This window comes from Callionymus lyra, chromosome 6 (assembly GCF_982586985.1).
Source record: "Callionymus lyra chromosome 6, fCalLyr1.hap1.1, whole genome shotgun sequence".
NCBI lineage: Eukaryota > Metazoa > Chordata > Actinopteri > Syngnathiformes > Callionymidae > Callionymus > Callionymus lyra.
This window is the reverse complement of record NC_141823.1, coordinates 33,347,871-33,371,796: the sequence shown is the minus strand read 5'-3', so window position 1 is coordinate 33,371,796 and position 23,926 is coordinate 33,347,871. Positions and strand designations below refer to the sequence as shown.

Genomic DNA, 23,926 nt, shown 5'->3' with positions numbered 1-23,926 from the left:
CCACGCAGCTTGGAATCATGGGTAACGTAGTTATTAATGACCGCCCCGCTAATTTAAAAAAAGTAAATGCAATTAAGATAAATAAAAGTGGAATGACTACATGATAGTAGTCGGCTTTTCTTTATTTGGTTAATTTGAGTGCTCAATTGTCTCCATTTTAAGAATATTAAGGTAAGGAGCTTAGTTGAGTCACACTTTACAGAGGTCCAGACAGAAAGGCTGCATTACTCCACAGGGAAATGGTGATCAATAAAACATTTGACTATTCCTGCTAATGAGGTGACTTTTACACATTTCAGTTATTAATCTTAACTTTGGGTGCTTAAATATAGTCAGAAAGACTTTCCTAACTTAAACCTTTAATACCTTAGCACATTTGCAAACAATAAAGTTTTACCTTACCTTAAATACTGTGACAGTGAATAGACATGCATACTATGATTCATTTAATTTAAATAACATTTAAACACATTTTCTTTTCTAATTGAAACAATGTGAAAAAACAGGGAAGACCAACATATTGGTTGGATGGTTTATTTGTTTCTTCAAGGATACAGACGTCTTGATTTCATGACAGTTCAGCCGATCATTTTGGATTTTTGAATGGAATATTGATGCAATTATATCGACCTCCAGTGTTTAAGATGGGTTGGTTGTGTGGCTCTTTAGACAGCATCACAAAATGAACTACAACACTCCAGCTCCAAAACCTTTAACAGGGAAACATTTGAAAAAAGCCAATAGACTTAATCAGTGTCTGATTGATTCATACTGAGGACCAGTAGAGATAGCAGAGGCTGAATAGATTGTATGATAGTTCATCCAAAGGTCTGATGAATGGAGATTGGATGGCAAACTAATCTTGAAATGTAAACAGTGCTTGGATCTTTCTAAAGTGCCCCAAATCACATCTTTTGTTTTCACATAGCATTGATGTCAATTTATTTTCGAGTAACATCTAACTGTGTTACAAAGGGTAGTTTCTTTGAAAGCCGGATAATAAATACATGAGGGATAAGGTAGGATACATTTAAATTTAAACTGCTGTGGCTTTTATGTGAGAACTTTGTTCACAACGAATACATTGTCTTGATACATTTAACCTTAACAGCAGCAATTGTTCTACCTAATGGGACGAGGCTAAACAATTTAAAAAGTTCTAGAGCTGTTCAGTATCTTTTGCCTCTTTCTAGAAGTGGAATGAGAAAAGAAAAGATGAGAAACTCCACTTCAATGTTCCTGTCAAATTCTCCTCGACTGAATCATCATTCTTTCTACTTGGTGACAGCGTGGATGCCCTCAGCCAGATATCCCACATTCCCAGAGGTCACGCCAGCCATTGAGATTCTGCCATCCTTGGTCATGTACACGGAGAACTCTTTAGTCAGACGCTCAACCTGCAGAGAAAATTCAAACAATAAATAAATTATTAATTTAGGTTATAAAGCAGGCCTCAGATAATGACACTCAACAATCCACCATAATTTGAAAAGGTGTTACACAAGAGCAGGTTCCATCATAGTGGAATTTGACTTATTTGGCGCCACCTGCTGGAAGGTTACTAAAGACCAACCATCACATAACATGTTTAGAGAAAAAATATATAATCAAAAGTAAATAAATGTTAACTTTGCTTTTAAAATGTTGCTAAAAATATGGGCAGTCCCACATAATATAGAACAGGTGGTCATAATGTAATTGCAAAGATTCAGTGCAGAACTTCGTTGTAACAACAGTACTTGGACATTTTCGGCTCTACAAGTGAACACTCATTTGTGTTGATGGAGTCGTACCTGTTCAGGTTTAAGTCCTGTGAAGCAGAACATGCCGATCTGGTCGATGACGTGTTGCCAATTGTGGGAGGATCCATTTTTCTTTAGACCATCGGCCAATTGCACTCTCATTTTAATGATTCTGTTGGCCATTCCATGGACCTCTTCCAGCCTGGAAAATATTTTTAAAAGGACATTGAGAGAGCACTAGTGTACCGACAGCACTTGTTATCAAATGAATCCTGCATTACAACAAGCTTTGACCAGTGTAAGCTCCACAGTCACACCAGTGCATCATAATTATAACAAATCAACTTGAGGATGGCAGACTCAGAATGATATACAATATACAACCTCTGAATGTTGATCAGGCTTGAAGACAAAAGTAAAAATAATAACTACTGGAACATGATGTTTTATTTTATTTTTAATACAAGTCGCAGAGACATTTAATCACTTTTATAATAAAATGTGTGTGTATCTGTATTGTTTTGTAAATCTGAAATACCTTTTAAATCTACTAGTGTTTTCTAAATTTAATATCAAAATTCTTCAAATAAATTGGTGGTTTTCACAGGATTTTTTTTTTTTTTACCTCAACCGACAATAAATTACCATGTATGAATCATCATTGAAAAGAGAGCAAACCATCAATGTTATCAATACTAAGGGATTTCATCTGATTACACAATCATTTTCCTATTTTTAAGATTTGAATTTGTTTTCATTCTGAATGTATTCTCAGATGACTGGTTAATGATAGTGGAGGTCTTAACATGTTCCATATTACTTTACCATATTGCACGCAGGTCTGGTGTGTTGAGAATTGTTGTGGCGATCCTGGCACCATTCATGGGTGGGTTAGAGTATATGGGTCTGACGAGAATCTTCAGCTGAGATTCCACTCTCTTGGCCTCCTCAGAGTCTTTGCACACTATTGTGAAGCCCCCCACACGCTCACCTGCGAACATGAAGAAATCCAGTAACAGCTAGTCTATAAGATGGTAAACATTCTTCTTAACATTAACAGCAGCAATTGTTGTGCTTGTGTATGTAGAAAGCGTGATGCAGTTATAGTGCTCAACAGGGGCCTCATGTACCAAGAGTGCCTACACACAAAAAATGTGCGGATGTACTTTTACACGTCAAAGGTCCAATGTTTCAAGAATCTAGGTTGATTTGTATCAAACAAAGGAAAAGTGCTTGGATTTGTGTCTAAGCACCGATTCATACATTTGATTATTTTTTTCAGGAGAGTACATCTGTTTTAAGTAGAAAATCCTAGCACTTGTACATGAGGCCCTCGCACTTTGATCTTTTTATAAACCTGGTGTCACTAAAAAAAACAAAGCCGTTACTGACCATAGAGCCCCATATTCTTAGCAAAGGACTGAGACAGCACAATGTTGTGGCCTTGCTCAATGAAGTAACGTACAGCCCAGGCATCCCGGTCAATGTCTCCACTGGCGAATCCTTGGTAGGCCATATCAAAGAAAGGAAGCAAGTTTCTTTTCTGCAAAAAAAAAAAAGGAAAAAAACTTTACTTAGAATAATATTACAGCTTAAGGTTATCAGTTACACTTTGAACTGTCTTAGGCAATCTTATTGGAGATAATGGTAAAAGTGGTTGCATATTTTATCAAAACGTAGTTGTAATGTTTCAAAAGAGTTAAGATGAGATGATAGGACACAAACCTTCACGATATCAGCGATCTCCTTCCACTGCTCTGGTTTAGGGTCCACACCAGTGGGGTTATGAGCACAAGCATGGAGCAGGATCACACTGTTCTCTGGGATTTTCTGTCGGATGACAAAATCAATGTATGTGTACATGTAATTCAACCCAGTCTGATATCTGATGACATTACAAAATCATTAAAGGGCAACTAACTGACACCAGACTTTCCCGACGTTTCAACTGTCGAGGTCTTCAGTTGTGGAAATGTTCATGTTTCAAATGTTTAAGTCTGCAGTAAGTCCCTCATCATGATGATGTTGTAGTCATTATTCTATAAAGTGCTCCCCCTTCTGAAATCTCGGGAACGAAAGGTTACGAGATTAGAGTCCATTATGATGTCATAATGGATTCCCTCCACCAGCCAGCTATAATCACATCCCGCTTTGTTTATACAACAAGTTCCTTAGCAGTAGAGACTTCCAGGATTGATGGTGTGGTGACAAACTTTGATGCTTGACCAATCACAGAAGAGTGGGTGTGGTTAAGATTAACTATAGTACTTCTCCAATAAAATGTTTCCAGTGGGCGGAGCTTAATCTAATTTTCTAATGTAAATATTTCAATAAAAAGAGTTTTGAACAAACAAACACATACTGATGAGTACATAAAAGGTGCAAGACTAATTTAAGAAAAATAAATAAATAAGGTGCCCTAACATTGACACAAATATTGGCATAATAAACAACCCACAAATAACATTTTCACTTTCAAATTTTAAGGATGACCAGAGACTTACAGAAATGTCTTCCAGTGCTCCCTTGAAGTCAAAGCCACAAGTGGATGGGTCGTAATATCTATAGGCTTTGAGCTGCATGCCAGCATCTCTGAAGATGGGTGTGTGGTTCCCCCAAGAAGGTTTAGGAAGGTACACATCAAGAGGTCCAGCATGGAATCGAGACTGTGGAAAATACACAGATAGTTAATAACTTCAGATCACTCTTTTTTGTTTGCTAAAACTAAATTAAAAAAACATACCAAAAAGTTGGCGCCAATGCGCAATGATCCAGTACCAGAGATGGTTTGGACAGTGATGCTCTGTCAGGGGATAATAACACCTTAACTCTTGTTTTGACATGAAGTGATAAAATGATTAAACCAAATCCTTGATAAAAAAAATGTAAAACTTACTCTGGTGCTCTTCAGGACCTCATTATCAGCCCCAAGAGCAAGTTGGGCACAAGCTTTGTTGAAATCCCCAAGACCGCCAATAGGAAGATATTCCTTGTCCAGTTTCTTCTCAGCAATTAAAGCCTCAGCCTACCATGAGAAGATTGAAACAGATAAACCAAGATTGGGAAGTGAATTTCAGTGTGCAGACAGTCAGAAAATTATTTATAAAACGTAGTCAGTATTCATACCTTGCGGACACAGTTAAGCACATAGGGCTTGCCCTGGTCATCCCTGTAGGCTCCGACTCCCAGGTTCATCTTCTTGGGGTTAGTGTCTTTCTTGAAGGCCTCGGTCACTCCCAGGATGGGATCTGGGGGGCCCATTTGAACACCACCCCACCATGAACTGGAAAAATACACATAAAGGTGGTGTAAATAAATCAGCAACTAGGGATCCATGTTGTGCTTTGGTGTGAAATGAGGTGACCTTCGTGACAATAACGTAATTGTCAAACAGTCGTGCAGCCATGACTACTTGTGGGGGTAAAGCTTAAGCTTACTAGTCATGTGAGTTTAAACGTTTGACCAATCTGAAAAAATGCATGACAGAAAGCTCAGAGTTACACAAAATATAATCTATTTAGAAGGCTCAGAGTCTAACACCAGTATAACAGTTACTCTCTGGGTACAACAACACATGAATAGCAAATTATGCATTTGTTGGTATTGTTGTGATTTTCCAATAATGCACAATTTTGCTACATAGTCTTTATTTTTTAGATTCAAACTTCAGAAAAAAAATCAATAATTTATGTTCACAACTTCATTAAAGTCCTACTTTGAATGCAAACAAAAACAAAAAACATTTCATGTGTTACATCAATTTAATAACACAATTAAAGAGATAATTTAGTTTAAAATACAGCACTGCCTTTGGACAGACTTTCACGTTTATGTAAATAATTACACAGGACATTGACATAGTCGCTCAACATTCTTCCTGAATTGCTGTGTAGGAATGATGAAAGTCTTAATTTCACAAGGGTCATCCAATGTCTGGACTTATGTGCTTACATAAAACAACGGACTAAAACACAATAAAAAAACAATACACATCCCTAGACAAAGGTCAGGATTTTGTGGCAAACACAGTTTTCCAAATATTAAAACAAATTAATATGGATGATTGAATGTGTTGGACAGTTTAACTACTTGTCTCACACATAATGTCTCAAGTTTCCTCTACTTTGTGTCTAAATTTAGGACAGAACACTTGCAAAGGGCAAGAGAGTCTGATTGCACACCAATAAAATATACATTTATCTCTATACAACAGGCTGTTAAATTTAGAAAATACAAGGTCAACCTTTACAGATGGTGGTAAACGTTCTAATTGTTATATTCACGATTCAAGCAAATTGTATTTTGGCTCTTTGATTTGAAGTATGATCCAAGCTGCTCAGTGTGAAACAGGGTTTGTTAAGTTTGTCTGATGAAATCTTCGCTCAAATGTTCACAGAACTTTGCACACAGAACCTTGAACACATGAACTTTCACATTAACAAACAACACTGTAGGAGATCGATGTAAAACATGTTGTCATGCAGTAGGCCATTAGCAACACAAATTAAATATTATATTAATTAATTAATTATTAAATTAATATATTTGATATGGAATCATATATATATATAGAATTGGTGGGTTCCATTTCACTTTAATGGAATCATTAAATAGTTTGTATTTCACTGTTCACAGACGAGTCTTAAATTAATACATTATTTTACAAAAACTTGTTGAAATTATCAAAACAGTACGACAAACTGAAAGATGAATCATGCATCACGACCACACAATGAGAAAGTTAAGTAAGTAGTAGACCAGGGTCACAAAGCGTTTTTTTTTTGCAATACACATTTAAAATTCCTACAAATTAAAAAACGTTAAAAGGCCAAGACATATGACAAACACAGGAGTCCCAGAAAATGAGGGGGGAAAAAACTTGCACAAATTAAAAGGTCTTAATATGTTTCTTGAAGGAGTCAGTAGACTCCTTTAAACGCAGAAGGAGATGAATCAGATCAAGGTGGAACCGAAACACCAAAAATGGAAAAAAATGATCAAATGTTGCAACTTGACACGATACATTGAGGATATATGTACTTAATAGATGTTCATGGAAGGCAAATACAGGGTAATTTAAACACCGATGTCCTCCAGGAACAACAGAAAGGACACTAGTGGGTACGGCTACAGCTTCCGTTCAGGAAATTGGCCAATCAGAGATTAGAGGCGGACCACAACAGCCAATCAGGAGACCAGCTATCCAGAAACTACGACAAATCGCTAGGATCAAATCACGTAGGGGATTTGGCAGCGTTAGACTTCACATGATTTTAAATCCAAACGCTTACAATACAAGCATTTTAAACAACTTAAGAGTTGATTTCATGGACATTGATTGTTGGCAATAAGGACGAAGGTGACGTCATAACACCATGATGGTATTACATTCAATGACACGCGGGTGACTTCCAACGTGCCTTTAATTAAACAACGTTTATCTCGTTAAAGGTCAACTTCAGGAGGTCATGTGAGTGACATGCAGCTGTCAGGTCAAACTTCAGGTGGCAAATGGATCCAACTGGTTAAAACCACTCGCTTAACTCGGGCCCGCTGACACGTTTGACCTCTATCACCGTCACCTAGCTTCTGACTCTGAAGCTTCTTTATTTTACATCTTTTTGTTTCAAAACTGTGCGAAAAGTATTCCAACACCCTCAGGTAGCGATGAAGCTCACTGGAATGCTAGTTAGCAGAGCAACAACAACTGACGCAGTGCGAGAATGTCCGCCTTCATGTCAACTTGAAGTTGTTTACCTGTTGCGGGTTGAGAGAACCCCCAGAGATGGGGTGATGTTCCCCAGACAGTTGAGCACCTTGTGGGACTTTAGCAGGGCCATGGTTGCGCTGTGCTTGAGAGTCGAGCCTCCGAGGATGTGGACGGATGTGAAGGGCAGTCACGAGCGCGACGCTGAACCAACGCGATGACGTCATATCACGGCCCCCCGTTACGCGAGCGTTTTAAAGAATACTTTAATTTAGTTTACAATAATTTAGGTATATCACTATTCCCGATAGAGGAAGGTATTGATGCGTTTATTTTAATAGGAAAATAAATTAATCCAGTGAAAATGTTGAAGTTCTTCCGCTGTCGTCACTACTGTCACACTGGATACACTACCCACAAAAAGATTAAAGGCAAGATGGATGGATGATAAATGATTCAAAATTTGCAAACAAAAAGTTAAAAGTGCGTGTTAAGCATGAGAAAGAGAGCTGCTGTAGCACCTTATGGCAGAAGTAAACAAATAATGTCTTCAAACGTTACGTTGTGCAGTGCATGGAGAGGAGCCTGTTGGAGCCCCCAGAGTGACCTGCAGAGGGGGTCGAGGGTCACTCCAGATGCCCTGCACGAGAGCCTCCAATTTAGAATAACGCTTATTGAGTGAGTAGGTCAGTAAGTAAGTAAGTAAGTAAGTACAGACACTTCTTATCCTAACATATCTTGACATTTCTCATTTTTGGAACTTTTGATATACAAAATTAACCATTAATGTAATAAGATATTTAAATTAGAGGTCTAAGACGTTATGGTGGGTCATGTGTAATGATATAAACTGAGCACAAGGGGGAAGCATTGTTGCTTTAATTGCGAGCCGAGTAATATCGTGGTACTTTTTTATGTTCCAGTGCTTAACATGGTTTGATGATATTCAAAATAATTTCGTGGGTTTTATTTCATAGTTAGATTTACGACTTCTACCACTGAATGGAGCCTTTTGATTGTTTAAGCACTTTGTGACCCTGGTCTAGAAAAGCGCTCTATAAATACTAGTTACTTACTTACTTATTATACAGGTATCACTGCATATAACTACGATAAGAAAACAAGTTTGACTTCTTATGTTGCAACAATTGTAAGGATCATTCTTGCATTCAGTCCTGAGAAGAATGAAACAATTAGTCTGAGGATGAGATGAGTGAGCTTTTAAAAGTAGACAATGTTTAAGTTTCAGCATTGATCCAGTGTTTGCGTGGATGGAGTCGCTCGGCAGCACCTTTGCACTCTGGTTGGAAGTGGTTTAATGGGCTGATGTGACAGCAGACAGCTGTGGTGATGAGATGTGGAGCAGCAGCAGTGAACCAGCACTAATGACATCTTAATTCATTTATCATTTACAGTAATGTTGCTCACTACTATGTAGGTCGGCTGGATTAGCTTTCAAAGCGTTTTTTTCTTCCATGACTGATTTGATCTTTTTCCAGATATGGTCAGAAACACATTTCTGTTTGTTTACTTGGCGACGTAGCATTATTCTGGATTGAAAAAAGGAAAGATAAGCCTTTTGGAAGATTACTCTTTAAGCTGATGATCTCATAGTTTGCTTTTGGGATGTTAACATGGAATCCAGTGGACGAGCTGAATGCTATATGGGGATGTTTGCAGGCAATATTTCCAAAAGGACAATTTGTTACTTTGTTTAACCAACTGATGCTGAAAGGGACAAAACACTATTTCATGATCAATAGTCACAATACATATATCATCGTTATATCAACCCACCATAGAATGAAAAAGTAGGAAGAATCCATTTTCCATACTTCCTGTTGTATCTAATGTGGACCAGATAGTTGTAGCCCTGGTATGTTTGGAGGACAGTATGTGATGTAGGCGCTACACTCTTTTTGAACACTTCAGTTCGGGTGAGTTCAGACGTTGAGGGTCAAGATTGAATATCAGTCATGAAGAATGATTGTAGACCCTCTAGCCAGGAGAACTACTCAGGTAACTCGACACCATTAGGCCCCACCTAATCTACTTTTCAATATCTGCTCCTCTTTTCATGTAGGATTCACTTGATTCAGGTCCACAGAGAAGCAGCCCAGACTCACCTTGTGCTGCATTAGCCTGCAGCCTGCACTGGCTCAGCTGACACTCGATATTGACACACTTTTATTCCCGACCCTTGTACTATAATGCCAGCTGCTGCCGATTTCCCTTCAGTGTCTACTGATAGACTTCTCCTTGAATGCAGACAGGGAAGTCTTACTTTGGATGTTTTGTAAAGTTACACTGTATATAGTTAGTATAGTTATATATAGCTACATATTACATGTATTATTTTGAATATATATATATATTATATTGTAATTTTATATATACCTATTCAACATGTATAAATTATAGTATAAATTGGACATATTAAAATTCACACGCACACAAACAAACCGACACACTATTTTATACTATGTATATTGAAAATACATAGATTACAGCACATGGGCTGAGGTATGTGCCAGCCCAGTGCTTCTCAGTGACATGTGTCAGTTTATTACATCTATATTTTGTTGTCATCTTTGTTCTAAAGGCGACACATCATAAGAACATTAAAACAAATACAATTTGGAAATCCTAAATATTACATGTTTAATGTGTAGAAGTAAGATAATGTCAGACACCTGTGCAAATACAGTATATGGTGTTTCTTGAATATATATTTTCAAGGATAAATTACAGTTTTACAGTATTTTTTTTCCGCAGAAGAACATCAATGATATAAGAAATAAAGTAACACAATAAAGATATGAGATGAGCATCAAATTATTATCTAGATTAAACTATTCAGCTAGTTTCAGCTAGTGTGGACTTGATGTGATGTGTAAGGTGCAATAACAGAGATTTTCATCTGTCCCCTTTCGCTCACTCGTCCCTCATCCTCACCTAGTATGCTGGATGTTTGAGAAGGAATCAGAGCGTACATAACCCTTTTTTTCTTGTGGTCAGCAGCTCAGACTTTGTCGGACCCCTGTGTGCCGCACACGCCACACGTTTAACATTTGTCATGGTCTTCTTCTCAACTATGCCCAAAGATGGTGCGTCTTCAAGAGGCTGATTTTAATTAAAGATGAAGGTGCTGATGATTAATTGATGGAAGGTGGCCAGCGCCATGGCACTGAGATGTGAAGAAGAGATGATTTCCCCCTTTTCTCAAGGTATAAAATCTTGGCTTGGCAGATGGTGGCTCGGTAAGTGATTATACAGTTGTAGAGGATGACATTTTGGGAGTCATGTAATGAAAAAACGGATGTAATTTTTTCATGTTGTTGCAGCTCGGTTCAGGAGGTAAACAAGATATTAAAAAGTAAGGTAGGAGATGACTCTGGGGCAGAAGGAAACTGCTCAGAGCGTTAACTCAGCTGTACTCTTCACTGGGACGACAAACAGTGAACAAGCAGTGACAGTTGAGCACTGGTATAATCCCCCTGGTAGATAAATGGACGCATGTTTAAGTAAAGATGTCATATATCTTTCATGTTAATGAGTTGCTACACCAGGACTCGTCATGTCATGTTTATTCAATCTCAGTGTTATTAATAGAACAGCACAGGTCTTGTTAAGAAACTAATCCAAAATAAAGGAAACACAAAGTATAAATACAAACACTTAATCAATCCAGTCATGGTTGTGCAGGTTCTCAGTCAGAGCTGGATGGTTTGTGGGCTCCAGTCCTACACTAAACACACACTAATAAACGCTGCAATGACAACTAATTCTCACAGATATTCAGTCATCAAACCAATGAGAAGCATAGAAATAAATAAAGTTACTAAACAATTCAACAATTATTTGTCTGTTTCAATATTTTCTAACTGTATGTTAAAGCTAGAGAAGAACAATAAGCTAAAACTGCAGGGTCAGCAGTACACAAGGTTCCCAGGAACTCTCTAAGTTTTTTCTTTCTATTCAGCGAGGTCAAGGGTCAAACATGCACTGTGGTTACTTGAGGAGGTAGGAGGCAGTGGGAATATCCCAGACGGAGGTGGATCAGGGTTTAGGATGGGGGGTTATAGGGTTACAGTGTGGAGTCCCGACACAGGACGATTTCCAACTCGGCACGGTACAGCTTCCCACAGTCTGACAACGCCATGATGCTCTTTTTGTAGCCGAGGAGGCCGTCTCTGTCCACGTCCTGTCCAGATGAGAGTGTTGGTGAGGGACAGTTTGGATCACAGGTGCTACTCAATTACCATTTTCTTCTTGTCACTGAGGTCCTGTAGCAGAGTGTCCAGCTCCTGCTCATCGATGTAGCCGTTGCCATCCTGTTGAGACAAAAACCTGAGTTGGAACTTGTGATCATCACCAGCCAACAGATGAATGAAAAGACTCAAGTTGAATTCTGAATCACGTCAAATACTCCATGAATCTGTACGGGAAGACGCTACGATGACAACAACTCTTGTATCAGGTGACTCCTTTAGGGAACAGAGTGACTCTGGTCAACATAAACACAGAGAAAGCTGACCAAAGTCTGGACGCTGTTAAGTGGAAGAACTGTAAATAGTCTTCATCAGTCAGTCAGGGGAGAAGCTGCATTTGTCAAAAACCTTTGCCAAATAAATAAATAACAATCTTGCTTCCTATTTCCATTGTAACATAGATTGTATATGCCACACTCTATCAGAACATTTTTGGGGCTCCTTCTTAAGAGTTCTAAAACGAGTACAAAGATCTTTTCACACAAGGCACTCGTTCTGGGAAATCAAACCAAAGCACATGAGGTGATGCCATTGTCGGTACCCAGCCCTATTTTTGAAACTTTTTTTTTCAAACTCATTCACTCTTCCTTTTACCCCTTGTTTTTGTTATGGGGTGGCTTGTACTGTAACCTATTAGCTACTTGGACAAGAGACGGGAGAGCCACTGGACAGTAGTGAAAACATTTTCCCATTAAAGATTGAATCTCGTCATATAAGACATGTAGTATGTAGCATGATTTGTTCCCTCTTTGCTATTAACACAGCATTGTTATTTGTGATTCCGTTTTTTGGTTGTTTAATGCTTAAACTATTTACCACAAAATATTTATTTTTGACTGGGGCGCAAAGACACAGCACACGTACAGCACCAGCCATGTTAAACTGTAGGACGGATTATGGTTTGTGATACAATTCCTTTACTGTGACACTGGCAACACTCATTTCCTCATTATTCACTTTGACACTTAAATAAATTGGAAGTGGATTTAATGTGTTGTTTTAAATCTGGATAATATTCTGAGAAAGAGATGAGAAAGATGATTTTGGGAACATTTGTCTTGATCAGAGTGGCATTTCTTCTCCGTGTTCGCATGAATACGATAAATATTATATCAGCAGGAGCAGCTTTCAGCAGACATTCTGGGCCTATAGGTCGATCTTCTAGGGGGGAAAGGGCTTGAAGGGATTTGTATGTGAGGAGGATTTGTAAAAGATGCAGGCTTTGACCCGAAGCCAGCAGAGATGGATGAGAGGGGGGTCGTGTTGCAGCTTCTCCCTCCTGCTGACCCTGGGCAGACCTTCTATGCAGTGACTGTGACAGTCCGTTCATTAATGTCGTTCAGAGAATGACTTAAGTCAGCAGGATTCAGGGAAACACAGGCCTCTAAAGCATTTATAAAACCAGTAGCTTTTTAATTCTCCTGCTGAGACGTGCATTACTAGTGTGCTAGCACGGCCAAATATTGCACGTTCATCAAACTCTCATTAGGTTAAGTGGCATCGAGTGAAAATATAAAATCAATCTGAAGGCATGAATGAATCAACCTAGGAGAGCACTCCATCTGTCACACACCATGCATATGTAGGAGCATCATCCCACACAATTGAACAGATCATGATCATGATTGATCAGATCATTAAAAGCAATCACCTGATCGTAGAGGGTGAAGAGGGAGTCGAATTCCTTGACGGTAAGCCTGATTCCCTGTGTGTTGGACAGAAAGACATGTATAATTGCGTGATATTACCAGAGAGCTGGAAAAACAAATCCACAACTGATAATAATCCATGCAGATTGTGATAACAGAGTTGAGTTAATCCAGACCAGACAGACTAATCCTCTGTCAGAAAGAAATTGCTCATCTGATCCAGCATTCTGGAAAATCAACCGTATGGGAACATGAATGTATAGGAAGAGAACACCAATGATAATCTGGAGTCGTCTTCATAAATGCAGCGTGACTTCATATTACACTAACGTTTATATCTAGCTCCATCTCGAGCTGGTTCAGATCATGTTTTCATTAATCAGATTGGAATAATTAGATTACATGCTTGACTTTAAATTTGATCGCCGAAGCTCAACAAGTCTTTCCCTTAAAGTTAACTCAACGCTAATGAAGTCTCAAAACATATATATATATATAAATATATAGTTACCTCAAATTTCAGCAAGAAATTTTCCTGGACAGGTAAAAGCCTGTGAGGGAGCAACAAAAACAAATGAAGATAATGGTGGTTAGGTCAGTATTTACATTTGAAACATACTCACCGGGCCATCTCAGACAGACCAAGTTTCCCATCGCCATTCAGGTCGAACATCCTCAGCTGTGCAAAAACAACATTAAACTGGATTTATACAGAAAACTATGTGCGACATCAGAGGCCATCTTCTTCTGTCATATATCACATGATATACTAAATATATGTGCATTAAAAAGACGGATGATTACTGGAGCAGACAGTTGAAGAAGTGATGTATCAGCAGGATAAGGCTAGTAAAGGGTGAAGTCCGACATTTAAGCTGGTCACGCTATTAAATCACAGCCTCTCTTAAATTTCCTAAGGTTGTTGCAGAGATCTGAGGCCTGATTCAAAAATATCTTGGAAGAGAACAATGGAAAATATCTGGCTGCCACAAGGAGCATCAACTACAAGGAAGATTTTTCAGGTCAATCCACTGAATAAGTCACTAAATTCCAACAAAAAAAGCAACAATGTTGATTTACCTACTTGGAGGAAACAATACAATGGTTAGAGAGTACATGTGCAGAAATATGAGGTTTTAAAGAGTTTTAATTAGGGTTAAAATTTCAACATAGCAAATATCAGACTTTGGTTGGACACATATTGTGAGCAGATTCAGATAAAAATGTGTCTCATGGAAAATGTATAAAGTAATGATGATTATTCTCTATGACTCTTAAACTTCAACATCAAATATTTTCATATGTTCAGCAACATAGTGGAGTCCGTGAGATGGCGAGCAAAAGCTTTGTATAGGTCATCAGAAGAGACGACAAAGTTATGTATGAAGGGGTGATCAATGAGGAGGATTAAAGTGAAATACTTACAATGGTTTGTGTGTACTCGGCAAGCTTCTTGTCATCATAGTTCCTGTTGGCCTTCTTCAGCAGGTCTGACAGAAATCCCTGAGGAACAGTCACTTTAAACATTTGAAAGAGAGTGATGCTTCCATAATTTCAGCTCTTCAATAGGGTCACTAATAGTATGTAACGATCTTTCTTTGAGTTTGAATGAGAGCCTGCAGGTACCTGGAGCTCGTTTGACTCGATATATCCACTTCGGTCGGTGTCATACCTCCTCCAGGCCTGTAAGAGGAAAGCACATCAATGAAACACAGAACTGAAACCGCACTAAGCATAAAGAGAGACAGTTGATTTGATTTTGGACATATAGAGTTCTCACTTCAAGGAGATTGACAGATCATTGGTGAAACACGGAAGCTCTCTGACACTGGGTGAATATTTGTCAAAGCTCTTATCAAAGATGAATAACTAAACCCCCACAACACTCGGCAGCTCCTCTGCAAGAGCGTGTCCATTTATAATGTATACACTCGTCTGAGAATAGCCCTGACACGGGCGGCAGCATGAACATCACACCACTGAAAGCCTCTTCAAAAAACAAGAGCGTGTGTACATATGTGTGTGTCACGGTTATTCAATCACCATGGGCAGTAAATTTGATAGATTAGGTCATTAAGCTTTTAAATCCGTAAAATGCACATCCCTCCAGTGTAATCTCATTTCAGAAATTCTATACAAACTGTACAAAAATGCATGTGCTATCCCAATTATGACCTTAAATGCTCCATCTCAAAGATAAGAAGATATTCTGATAGAAATGATTAGTGATGAAATTATGCTGATTAGATAACGCTTCCTTCCATCATAGACTCAGAGTAGAGCAGCTTTTTAAGTTGGTCATTGCAGGTATTCTGACTTCATAATGATGCATCAGTGGAGCACAGAAGCATAAATAATCCTGATTTACTACATCAACTCAAATCAACTCACTGAATATACAGGAAAAAAAATTAAGTTGACTTACAGCCATAAATTCACTACTGGACCCAACAAACTCCCTGAAGCAGAGCAGGAAGTTTTCTTCTGCAGGCAGCAACTGAGCCAACTATAAGAGAAAGAAAACCCTCATGTCAGCGATTAAGATTTAGAACACAGAGGATTTATAATGTGGGTCGAGGTATAATAAAACTCTGCAATAAGAGCCTGTTTTTATTGTCCTCACCTCTGACATCTCAATCCTGCCGTCAGAGTTCTTGTCAAAGCTGGCCATGAACTCCTTCATCTTCTCCCTGAACAAAGCGTTTGTAGGATCCTGCAACAAGAGCACACCAAACTGTAAACATGCACCATAGAGTGGTTCAAAAGGACGATGTGGTCATGTCGCACATAGCAGAAGAAAGAAAATGCTGAGTCTGCATTCTGTCCAGACAGATTTCTCCAAAGACGGGATAGAGTAGAAACATTTTGTCAGCTGCTGCCGACTCAAATTTTAATATTTGCAGTTAGTTCGTGTAAGTTTAATAGTCTGCTGAAAGTTTCTAATCACCTTTTAGAACTGGAGCGGAAAATCTTGAGTAGTGTTGTTACCCTGGGCGACAGGGACGGAGGAGAATGGAGGTTGAATATGAGTACTGTTAAGTGGGCAATTACATCTGAGAGTGTTGAAATGATCCAATTAATGAGCAGATGAGGACATGCTCCCTCAGAAGAGTTTGGTCAAATATCGATGGTAATCCTTATTATTGATACCTTAAGAAGATTATTATTTAGAGAGAAGAAATGACTTGTTAAATTACAAAGCAAAATGTTTGTTTGCAAAACATTTTTCTTATATTTATTTGTCCCAGCTATTTATGGCAAGGGGCAGAAGATTCTGGGTAAAGGCCACTGGTTGATCACAGTACACACATGGATATAAACCAGTCGCAGCGACTCACTAATGTTACGCTCAAATATATAGATAATTATTCAACCGATCCGGGCTGCCGCTAAGACATTTTTTAAGAAAGCTGCTCCCCACAAACTCAGATAAAAGAGTTTGTGAAGTTCATAAATTGTTGACCAGATATTATTACACTTCAAATCTTTTCTCTATAGTTGTCTACCAGAAATAGTCTCAGACAATAGATGCACTATTAAAACTAAGAATCTGAACGATTTAATGGTGATAATTAATGACAAAAAAATAAAATAAAGTTGCATGGGTTAACATCAGCTACTCAGGTTTCCTGCCACAGACCTAAAACAATACAGAGGTTTGTTGACTGGGATAAACTACATCCCCAAGCACATGATGACTATTTTGCACTGATGGCAATTTTTATTATGCTGTTTGCTGTTGTTAAATGACAAATGATCAAAACGTGAAAAGAAAAAAAGTAATATGTTAGAGATGATGATAAATTGTTTTTTTATAACTTGGCTAGCATGCTGCTATTCTACTTTATTTAAGTACTGTGTTGAAAGATGATGATGATGTTGTTGTATGAATAATATAGGATTATAAGATGTTAACCACTTTCCGTTAATGTTTATTTATCCCTGACTGGGATTCAACTATACCAACAACTTGGTCACAACAAACAAATTGTTAGCTTCAAAGCATCCACTCACCACTCCTGCACCTCGTCTGGCTGTCTCCAGATCTTTGAAGAAGTTCTCCAACTCCTTCCCCTCGATGTAGCCGTTTCCTGTGAAGCAGCGTGAAGTTGGCAGCTTAGAACTTGCGCATCACAACAGTTATTGTCCACCAGGAATAAATACAACACAGAGACTCAATTACTTCTATCGTATAAAGTGTTTTACAGTCAATTCAAGAGTCTAAACAAAACAGAAGTAGATTCTAAATCACATTAACTAGTTCTGTCATGAGACCAGGAGCCACTGCTTTGTTGAGAGCCGGCAGGAATCTTTGTGTTTGAGATTCCAACTGGCGTACCTCCTAAATCTCAGTCATAGCTGAGAGAACATGTGTCAAAAATCATCACAGAAGCAGATTAACCAAGTCTGGAAGTGAGTTTCTATCGTAAAAACAAAGACTTCTGGACCTTTCAATACATTTGTTCATCAATTTATTTCATGATAACTTGATGTCAAAAGGTCAAAAATCGATCAGATCTACGAGCTTTCAATCTGACAAGAACAGCATTGAACAGCTACGTGCCTCATATATTGGATTATGTTTTCTAGATCGTTAATACTGAGCTGATTTACCTTTTATCTGCACCCTGCCAGGATGAGGAATAGCTTCTCTGAGTCTGTCATCTACATAACCAACCTCAAACATTTCCAGTTAGCCCAAGAGATTCGGAATGCAGGTTTAAAAGGGAAGTGTGGGGTCAAACCTTTGTACTCTCTGCATCAAGTGAATCCATGTTTGTGGGTTTTCTCTTGGGATGCTACATTTCTGTGATGATTTCTCCCGGGTGCTGCCGGTCTCTCCAGTCTAAAACAATCCATCTACACACCCTTGCTCTCTGTCTGATTCTGTTAACAATGTTGTTGTGAATTTTAAAATGATTCCATCTTTCTTCATCATCTATTTCCATTCCTCCCAGTCATGTATCAGCAACTACATGAAGATAAAGTCTAGAGTGATTCTATAAAGAGAATTCAAAATGAAGTGAGTCAGAACAGAACAGAAAAGAGTCTAGTGTCACCTCAGGTTACCTTGGCTTCACCTTGCCTACTATTGCAGGTCCAAGTGTCTTCCCGATAGACTTGAAATATTCAGTTGTCATGAGCAGTTTGGGGACAAAGTGCTGATTGTTGTAGCAGAACAAAATGACTCATAACACTTGAGTGCAGTTGCAGTGTAAGAAGTATAATGAGTGTTTTCTGCCTAAGAGAGTGAAAGTGGGTGCTTGGATTGATGCTTATTGGGGCATTCTGTCCCCGTTTCAAGATGCCTGTTTCCTATGATAATGAGTCACATGACCAGCAGACGATTTACTGCGATTCTCTGCAAGGCTTTACCCACAAGTCACCATGTGACCTGAGAACATGATAAACTGTTTTGAATCATCAGCACTGCTCCTCTGAAACGCAGGTTAGTGTGTAACTATGTTGCACACCAGATCGTCATGACGACAGGGTTCAAAGTTCGCTCCTAATCTCTGATCCTTTCATTTTCTTTCATCCTTAACTCCACTTCATCCTCTCGCTCATCTCTAAAAGATGCTTTTGTCACCATCTGTGCTGCGACTGGATTTTGTGAGCCGAGCGTTAACACGGACACAATAATTGCCTCGATGTGACTCAGAGACGTTTGTTTCTTGTTCCACTTTCTCAAGTTTGACTTCACTAGTCTTGCCATGTGTATCATAAAATAATGTTGTCCCAGGCTTATCTCATTTGATCTTATCTCAGAATTTACCAGTTCCCTGATGCTGGTCCCATAGCAATATAAACAAGTTTTGTGAATCAACTTGTTTAATTATGAAGCTACTTAATAAACATTTTATTCAATTGTAATGACAGGCTAACATGAGGTTTTAGAGGTTTGTTTGATTTTCATTGTGATGAAATTTGTATCAAAAATAAATGTCTAGTTCTCCTCTCGTGTGGACCAGACATGATCATCGTTGGTCCTATAAACACCTGGGCAACGTGCAAATCGGGGGCCACATGTCCAATGACTGTATTTATGTGGCCCTTATGGGGTCAAAGATCATGTAGAAATGAAATGTTTTATATCGAGGGGGGGGGGGGTTATTTTATGATTATTATTATTATTATTATACTCTAATATAATTAATAGTCTCTACATTTGTGTGAGAACTTATTGCCCCTTAAAATATTTAGGTGAATATCAAAAATATTTAGGGGAAAAAACAAAGTTACATGAATAATTCTTATTAATTTTATCAATTGATTTTTTAAATTTGCTTCTTTATTTTTGATTGATGGCCCCTCACATTAGCCACTGGATAAAATGAGGCCCCTGAGGAATTTGAATCGCCCACTCCTGGACTTATATAGGGTTAAAACCTTTCACCCTATATCAAAGAACGACATTTGTCTTTCTCCGTTTCTTTTTCTTTCTTTCTGAAAATGTCATTTGTAAAATGATATGTCTTTTTTTTCTGTGTGCAGACTGGAGAAAAAGTAAATAGATATAACACATAAGTAATGCATATATCAATTATAAAACAGATATACAGAAACTTAAAAAATATATATATTTTAAATAATTGCATGCTAAAAATGAACATCAACAACACAATAGTGACTTTCTTACATGATGAAAATGTAACATTTTTATCCTCATATTTATTTAAGAATACATTCTTCAGTTGGGCTTGAGCACAATTTGAAGATCCTCTTGTGTGGCCATTTGGAGAAATAAGTTGCCCCAGAACTCAACTAGACCAGCTAGAAAACCAGCAGATGTTAATCTACACCTTATTCACAAAGTGCTGCAGCCAGATAAGGTCGAAGAGCTGGATAGTGATTATGAAGGAAGGAAGAAGTTGAAAGGATGGCAAAAGTAGAGGAACATTTCCACACAATCATTAGTTGTATTTTATCCAGAGTTTACTCTGAGCTCCAAATGTCGAAAGTCTCCAGGGTTTTAGGTGTATTTGGAGCTTTAGGGTTCAGCGGAGGTCATAGTTGGTAGCAATTTCAGTGGAGCCGTCACTTGGAGCGCACCACTGCACACTGGCCAGCAGATGCAGCACAGCTCCCTTTCTCAATTAATCTTTTGAAGCACAGCTCAACTTCCCGTTGCGTTTTTCACACACAGTCCAGCTGCCCCCCACCCCCCCCCCTAAATGTCCGTAGTTTACTTGAGGATGAGCCAGTAAACATCTGCAGTCCATCAGGCTCACAGCTAACTTTGCCTCTTGCTGTGTTTGTCCCAGTTTTCACTGAGTGCTGCTGCAGCTGGAGCCATGAAAACAACCTGTTGCTGAGCCGATGCTGTGTGAGACAACACGGCCCCTCCTCTGTCGACCCTCTGGTCTTGTTCACCCACTAATGAGCTCAACTCTGCTGGGCTCTCAAATATTTTGGATTATTAGATCTCCCCGCAGTACTTTTCCCGACACATTTCCTCTGCTAGACTCATTTACAATCAATTAAACTAGCAAGGGGCTCTGAGGTGAGCGTCCTGACCCGGCCCAATGGAGCTGTGTGGAGGAACCGCTGCTGCTGTTGAATCAAGAAATCAATTGCACATTAATCAAGTGTCTGTTTCACCGTAGAGTGTGGCCAACATGGAGACTCAGCTGGATTGTGAAAGCTTTATAAGACGTCACTGTCATCACAATAATGGGCCTAGTCCTAAATGCTTCAAGAATAGAGGTCAGTGCTTTTCCCTGAATGGCTGCAGAAAATAATCCTTCAAATGAATTTGAAAAGTGTCCAGGCTGCATCTGCTGACACCACAGTAATGACTGCAGAGGGCGACAGGCAGGTTACAGTCAGGTTGCTGCTGCAAACGTTACAGCAGACACACCTCTGTCTCCCTCTGGCATCATTTGAGATGAACGTTGTACAAGATTGGTTTATTATTAATATCGGACCACATAAGTCACATTATTACTGTCATTTTTCAGCGTTAACACTCACTCTAAAGAAAGGTTGTCCAGCAGAAGTGAGGTGTAGTTTTATCACTGCCACCAACTAAGTTGAGGAAACCCTTTCCGAGGGCTGGATTGATGAAGAGAGCAGATCCCTTTAGTGTGTCTCAGAGGCCATAAGCTGCCCTATGGCTTCTCTTTATCCGGCCCTAATGAGATCATTATTAGTCAATATTATAACATCTGCCAAGGAGGTTATCTCTGTTAGTCTCTGTTACTAAAACGCAAATCAACAGATTTCTACTAAATATTCAGGAAATATTGATAACTGTGGCAACAATATTACATTTTCATGTTGTTTCTAATTACCATCTGCATACAACAAAACATAAGTGGAATCTAGATAAACTAGAATTTCTCTCCTTCTTGCTTGCCACTACATACCCATGGTGCAAACTGTCTACTTCCACCTGCTGTGCCATTGAGCTTTTAATTATTACAATGTTTTAATTGATGAAAAAGTATCAGTTAAGTAATTCTAATAACTATACTATATTGGCAGACGTAATGAGCATATATTCCAAATACGTTTTGATATCTTATACAAAATTATCTTTTATAATTTGAATTTAATTGACCTTTATTAGATAACTCGTTTTTATGAAAAAAAAAATGTTTTTAATGCGATCATACAATTTTTATATCATGCATTTGTTGTAATCCATGTAATCTTTTTTCTAAGGCTCAGGTCATCAGCCAGAGACTCGGAGAAGAGCATGAGTGTGTTGTTGCATAGTAAGGACAGATTCAATCCAGTGTCCGTCCTAGTCCTTCATTCAGAGAATAGCAGTCACCTTTAAGATGATGTCAAATCATAACTAACAACAAATAAATACAACACGAATGAACAATAAATAGTAGAATCAACATCTTGTTTTTATCTGCAGGACAATAATTAAAACACACACATGATCCTCATCTTTCCCTTATCCTTCAGAGAGGCTCCACCCAACAGTTTCATCCTTCACTCATTCACTGGCAACCCCCTTCCTCTCTAACCCCCTCTCTCCCGCTCCAAATCACCTAATCACTCCCCCATCCACTCACTCCCTCATCCACTCACTCCCTCATCCACTCATTCCCTCATCCACTCACTCCCTCATCCACTCACTCCCTCATCCACTCACTCCCTCATCCACTCATTCCCTCATCCACTCACTCCCTCATCCACTCACTCGCTCACCCACTCACTCCCTCACCCACTCACTCCCTCACCCACTCACTCCCTCACCCACTCTCCAGTGTTACTTTTCACTTGTTAATGCTACAGCAACGATTATCTTATTTGAATCTTTGCATCAACTAGTTTTTTCTCTTTCATCCTCAACATCACAATGACCAAATTAAACACATAATACACGTTGTACAAAAATAATACTTATCATATTATAATAAAATGTATAATAATGTATAAATGTATACAAATAAAATTGTTGTAAAAATTATTTTTTTTCATAAAGAAGCACAAATAGTAAAATGTTATTTTCCCATTGTTTGCAGTTCTAAATAGTTTTTATATATATATATATTCATTCATATATTCATTCATATATTCATATATATATATATGAGATAACGTGACTTTGAAATCTAGTTAGAAAAACCTATGTGACTGACCGTCTGCATCAAAGTGCTTCCAGATGTCGATGAACTGCGCTGCGGTGAGTTCGGCCAGGTGTAGCTGGGGGGGCTGCTGTCCGTGGGTTGCCATCTCCGCTGGTTCTGCTCGTCTGCCTGGACTTGCGTTGAAACTTTGTTCTGGGTGGATCTTTGCAACTGAGCGCAGCTTCTGCTCAGCCAGAGCTTTTAAAGCTCTCCGCCACGCCTGCTCTTTTCCAGCCCGCCACCAGGGAGCGCCTGCGCGTGTCGGGTGGCCCGGGGGGTCCGCAGAAGACCACTTAGACCGGGAAGAGGGGGCGGGGTGAAGGAAAGGGGGAGGCTGGTCTCTCCGGGGATTGAACCAACATCCACGCTATTGGTATCTTCTGCTGCTGGAGGTAAAAAGTACATTACACAATTCCTGAAGCAGTGCAACAGAGGTTCCCCAGGACCCCTCAGCGGCAGGCTGGCCCACAGAAGGACTGTAGAATGAAGTCGAAAGGTAGACAAACAACATTCAACCTGTCATTTCGATCAGCCACACGAATGAAAATAAGCTATGTGAAATATATTTGATGGAAGTAATCTTCTAGTGAATGAGTGAGTGAATGAGAAACGTGAATTAAGCAGTGACTAAGTGAATGTATTAATGAAGTGAAGTGAAGAAATAAGTGAACTATTAAGTACACAAGTGTGGGGGTGCATTCATGAGTGAATGTCCAAGTACATAAGTTTGCCAGGGAGTTGTCAAGTGCGTAAGTGAGGGAGTGAATTATCAAGTACATAAGTGAGGGAGTGAGTTAACAAGTACATAAGTGAGGGAGTGAGTTAACAAGTACATAAGTGATGGAGTGAGTTTACAAGTACATAGGTGAGGGAGTGACTTTACAAATACATAAGTTAGAAAGTAGGTTAACAAGTACATATGTGAGGGAGTGAGTTAACAAGTACATAAGTGAGGGAGTGAGTTAAC

At 38.9% G+C, this 23,926-nt stretch overlaps 2 protein-coding genes across 2 annotated transcripts; both read right to left on the bottom strand.

Annotated features, from left to right (window-relative positions):
* Positions 1–520: 520 nt before the first annotated feature.
* On the bottom strand, positions 521–7,653 carry got2b (glutamic-oxaloacetic transaminase 2b, mitochondrial). Its single transcript, XM_087792888.1, has 10 exons — positions 7,500–7,653; positions 4,869–5,025; positions 4,639–4,767; positions 4,486–4,545; positions 4,247–4,408; positions 3,468–3,572; positions 3,135–3,285; positions 2,568–2,733; positions 1,794–1,944; positions 521–1,397 (listed from the first exon to the last, which is right to left on the bottom strand). The coding sequence occupies exons 1-10, from the start codon at positions 7,580–7,582 to the stop codon at positions 1,275–1,277; spliced, it is 1,287 nt and encodes a 428-aa protein (XP_087649014.1). The 5' UTR covers positions 7,583–7,653; the 3' UTR covers positions 521–1,274.
* A 3,366-nt stretch (positions 7,654–11,019) lies between these two features.
* LOC148078874 (calretinin-like) lies at positions 11,020–23,159 on the bottom strand. The gene is made up of 11 exons (XM_087793561.1): positions 22,972–23,159; positions 17,384–17,460; positions 15,993–16,082; positions 15,795–15,875; positions 14,996–15,052; positions 14,795–14,872; positions 13,993–14,048; positions 13,881–13,920; positions 13,372–13,425; positions 11,712–11,783; positions 11,020–11,653 (listed from the first exon to the last, which is right to left on the bottom strand). Exons 1-11 carry the CDS (start codon positions 23,063–23,065, stop codon positions 11,537–11,539), a joined length of 816 nt encoding a protein of 271 aa, XP_087649687.1. The 5' UTR covers positions 23,066–23,159; the 3' UTR covers positions 11,020–11,536.
* Between the last annotated feature and the right edge of the window lie 767 nt (positions 23,160–23,926).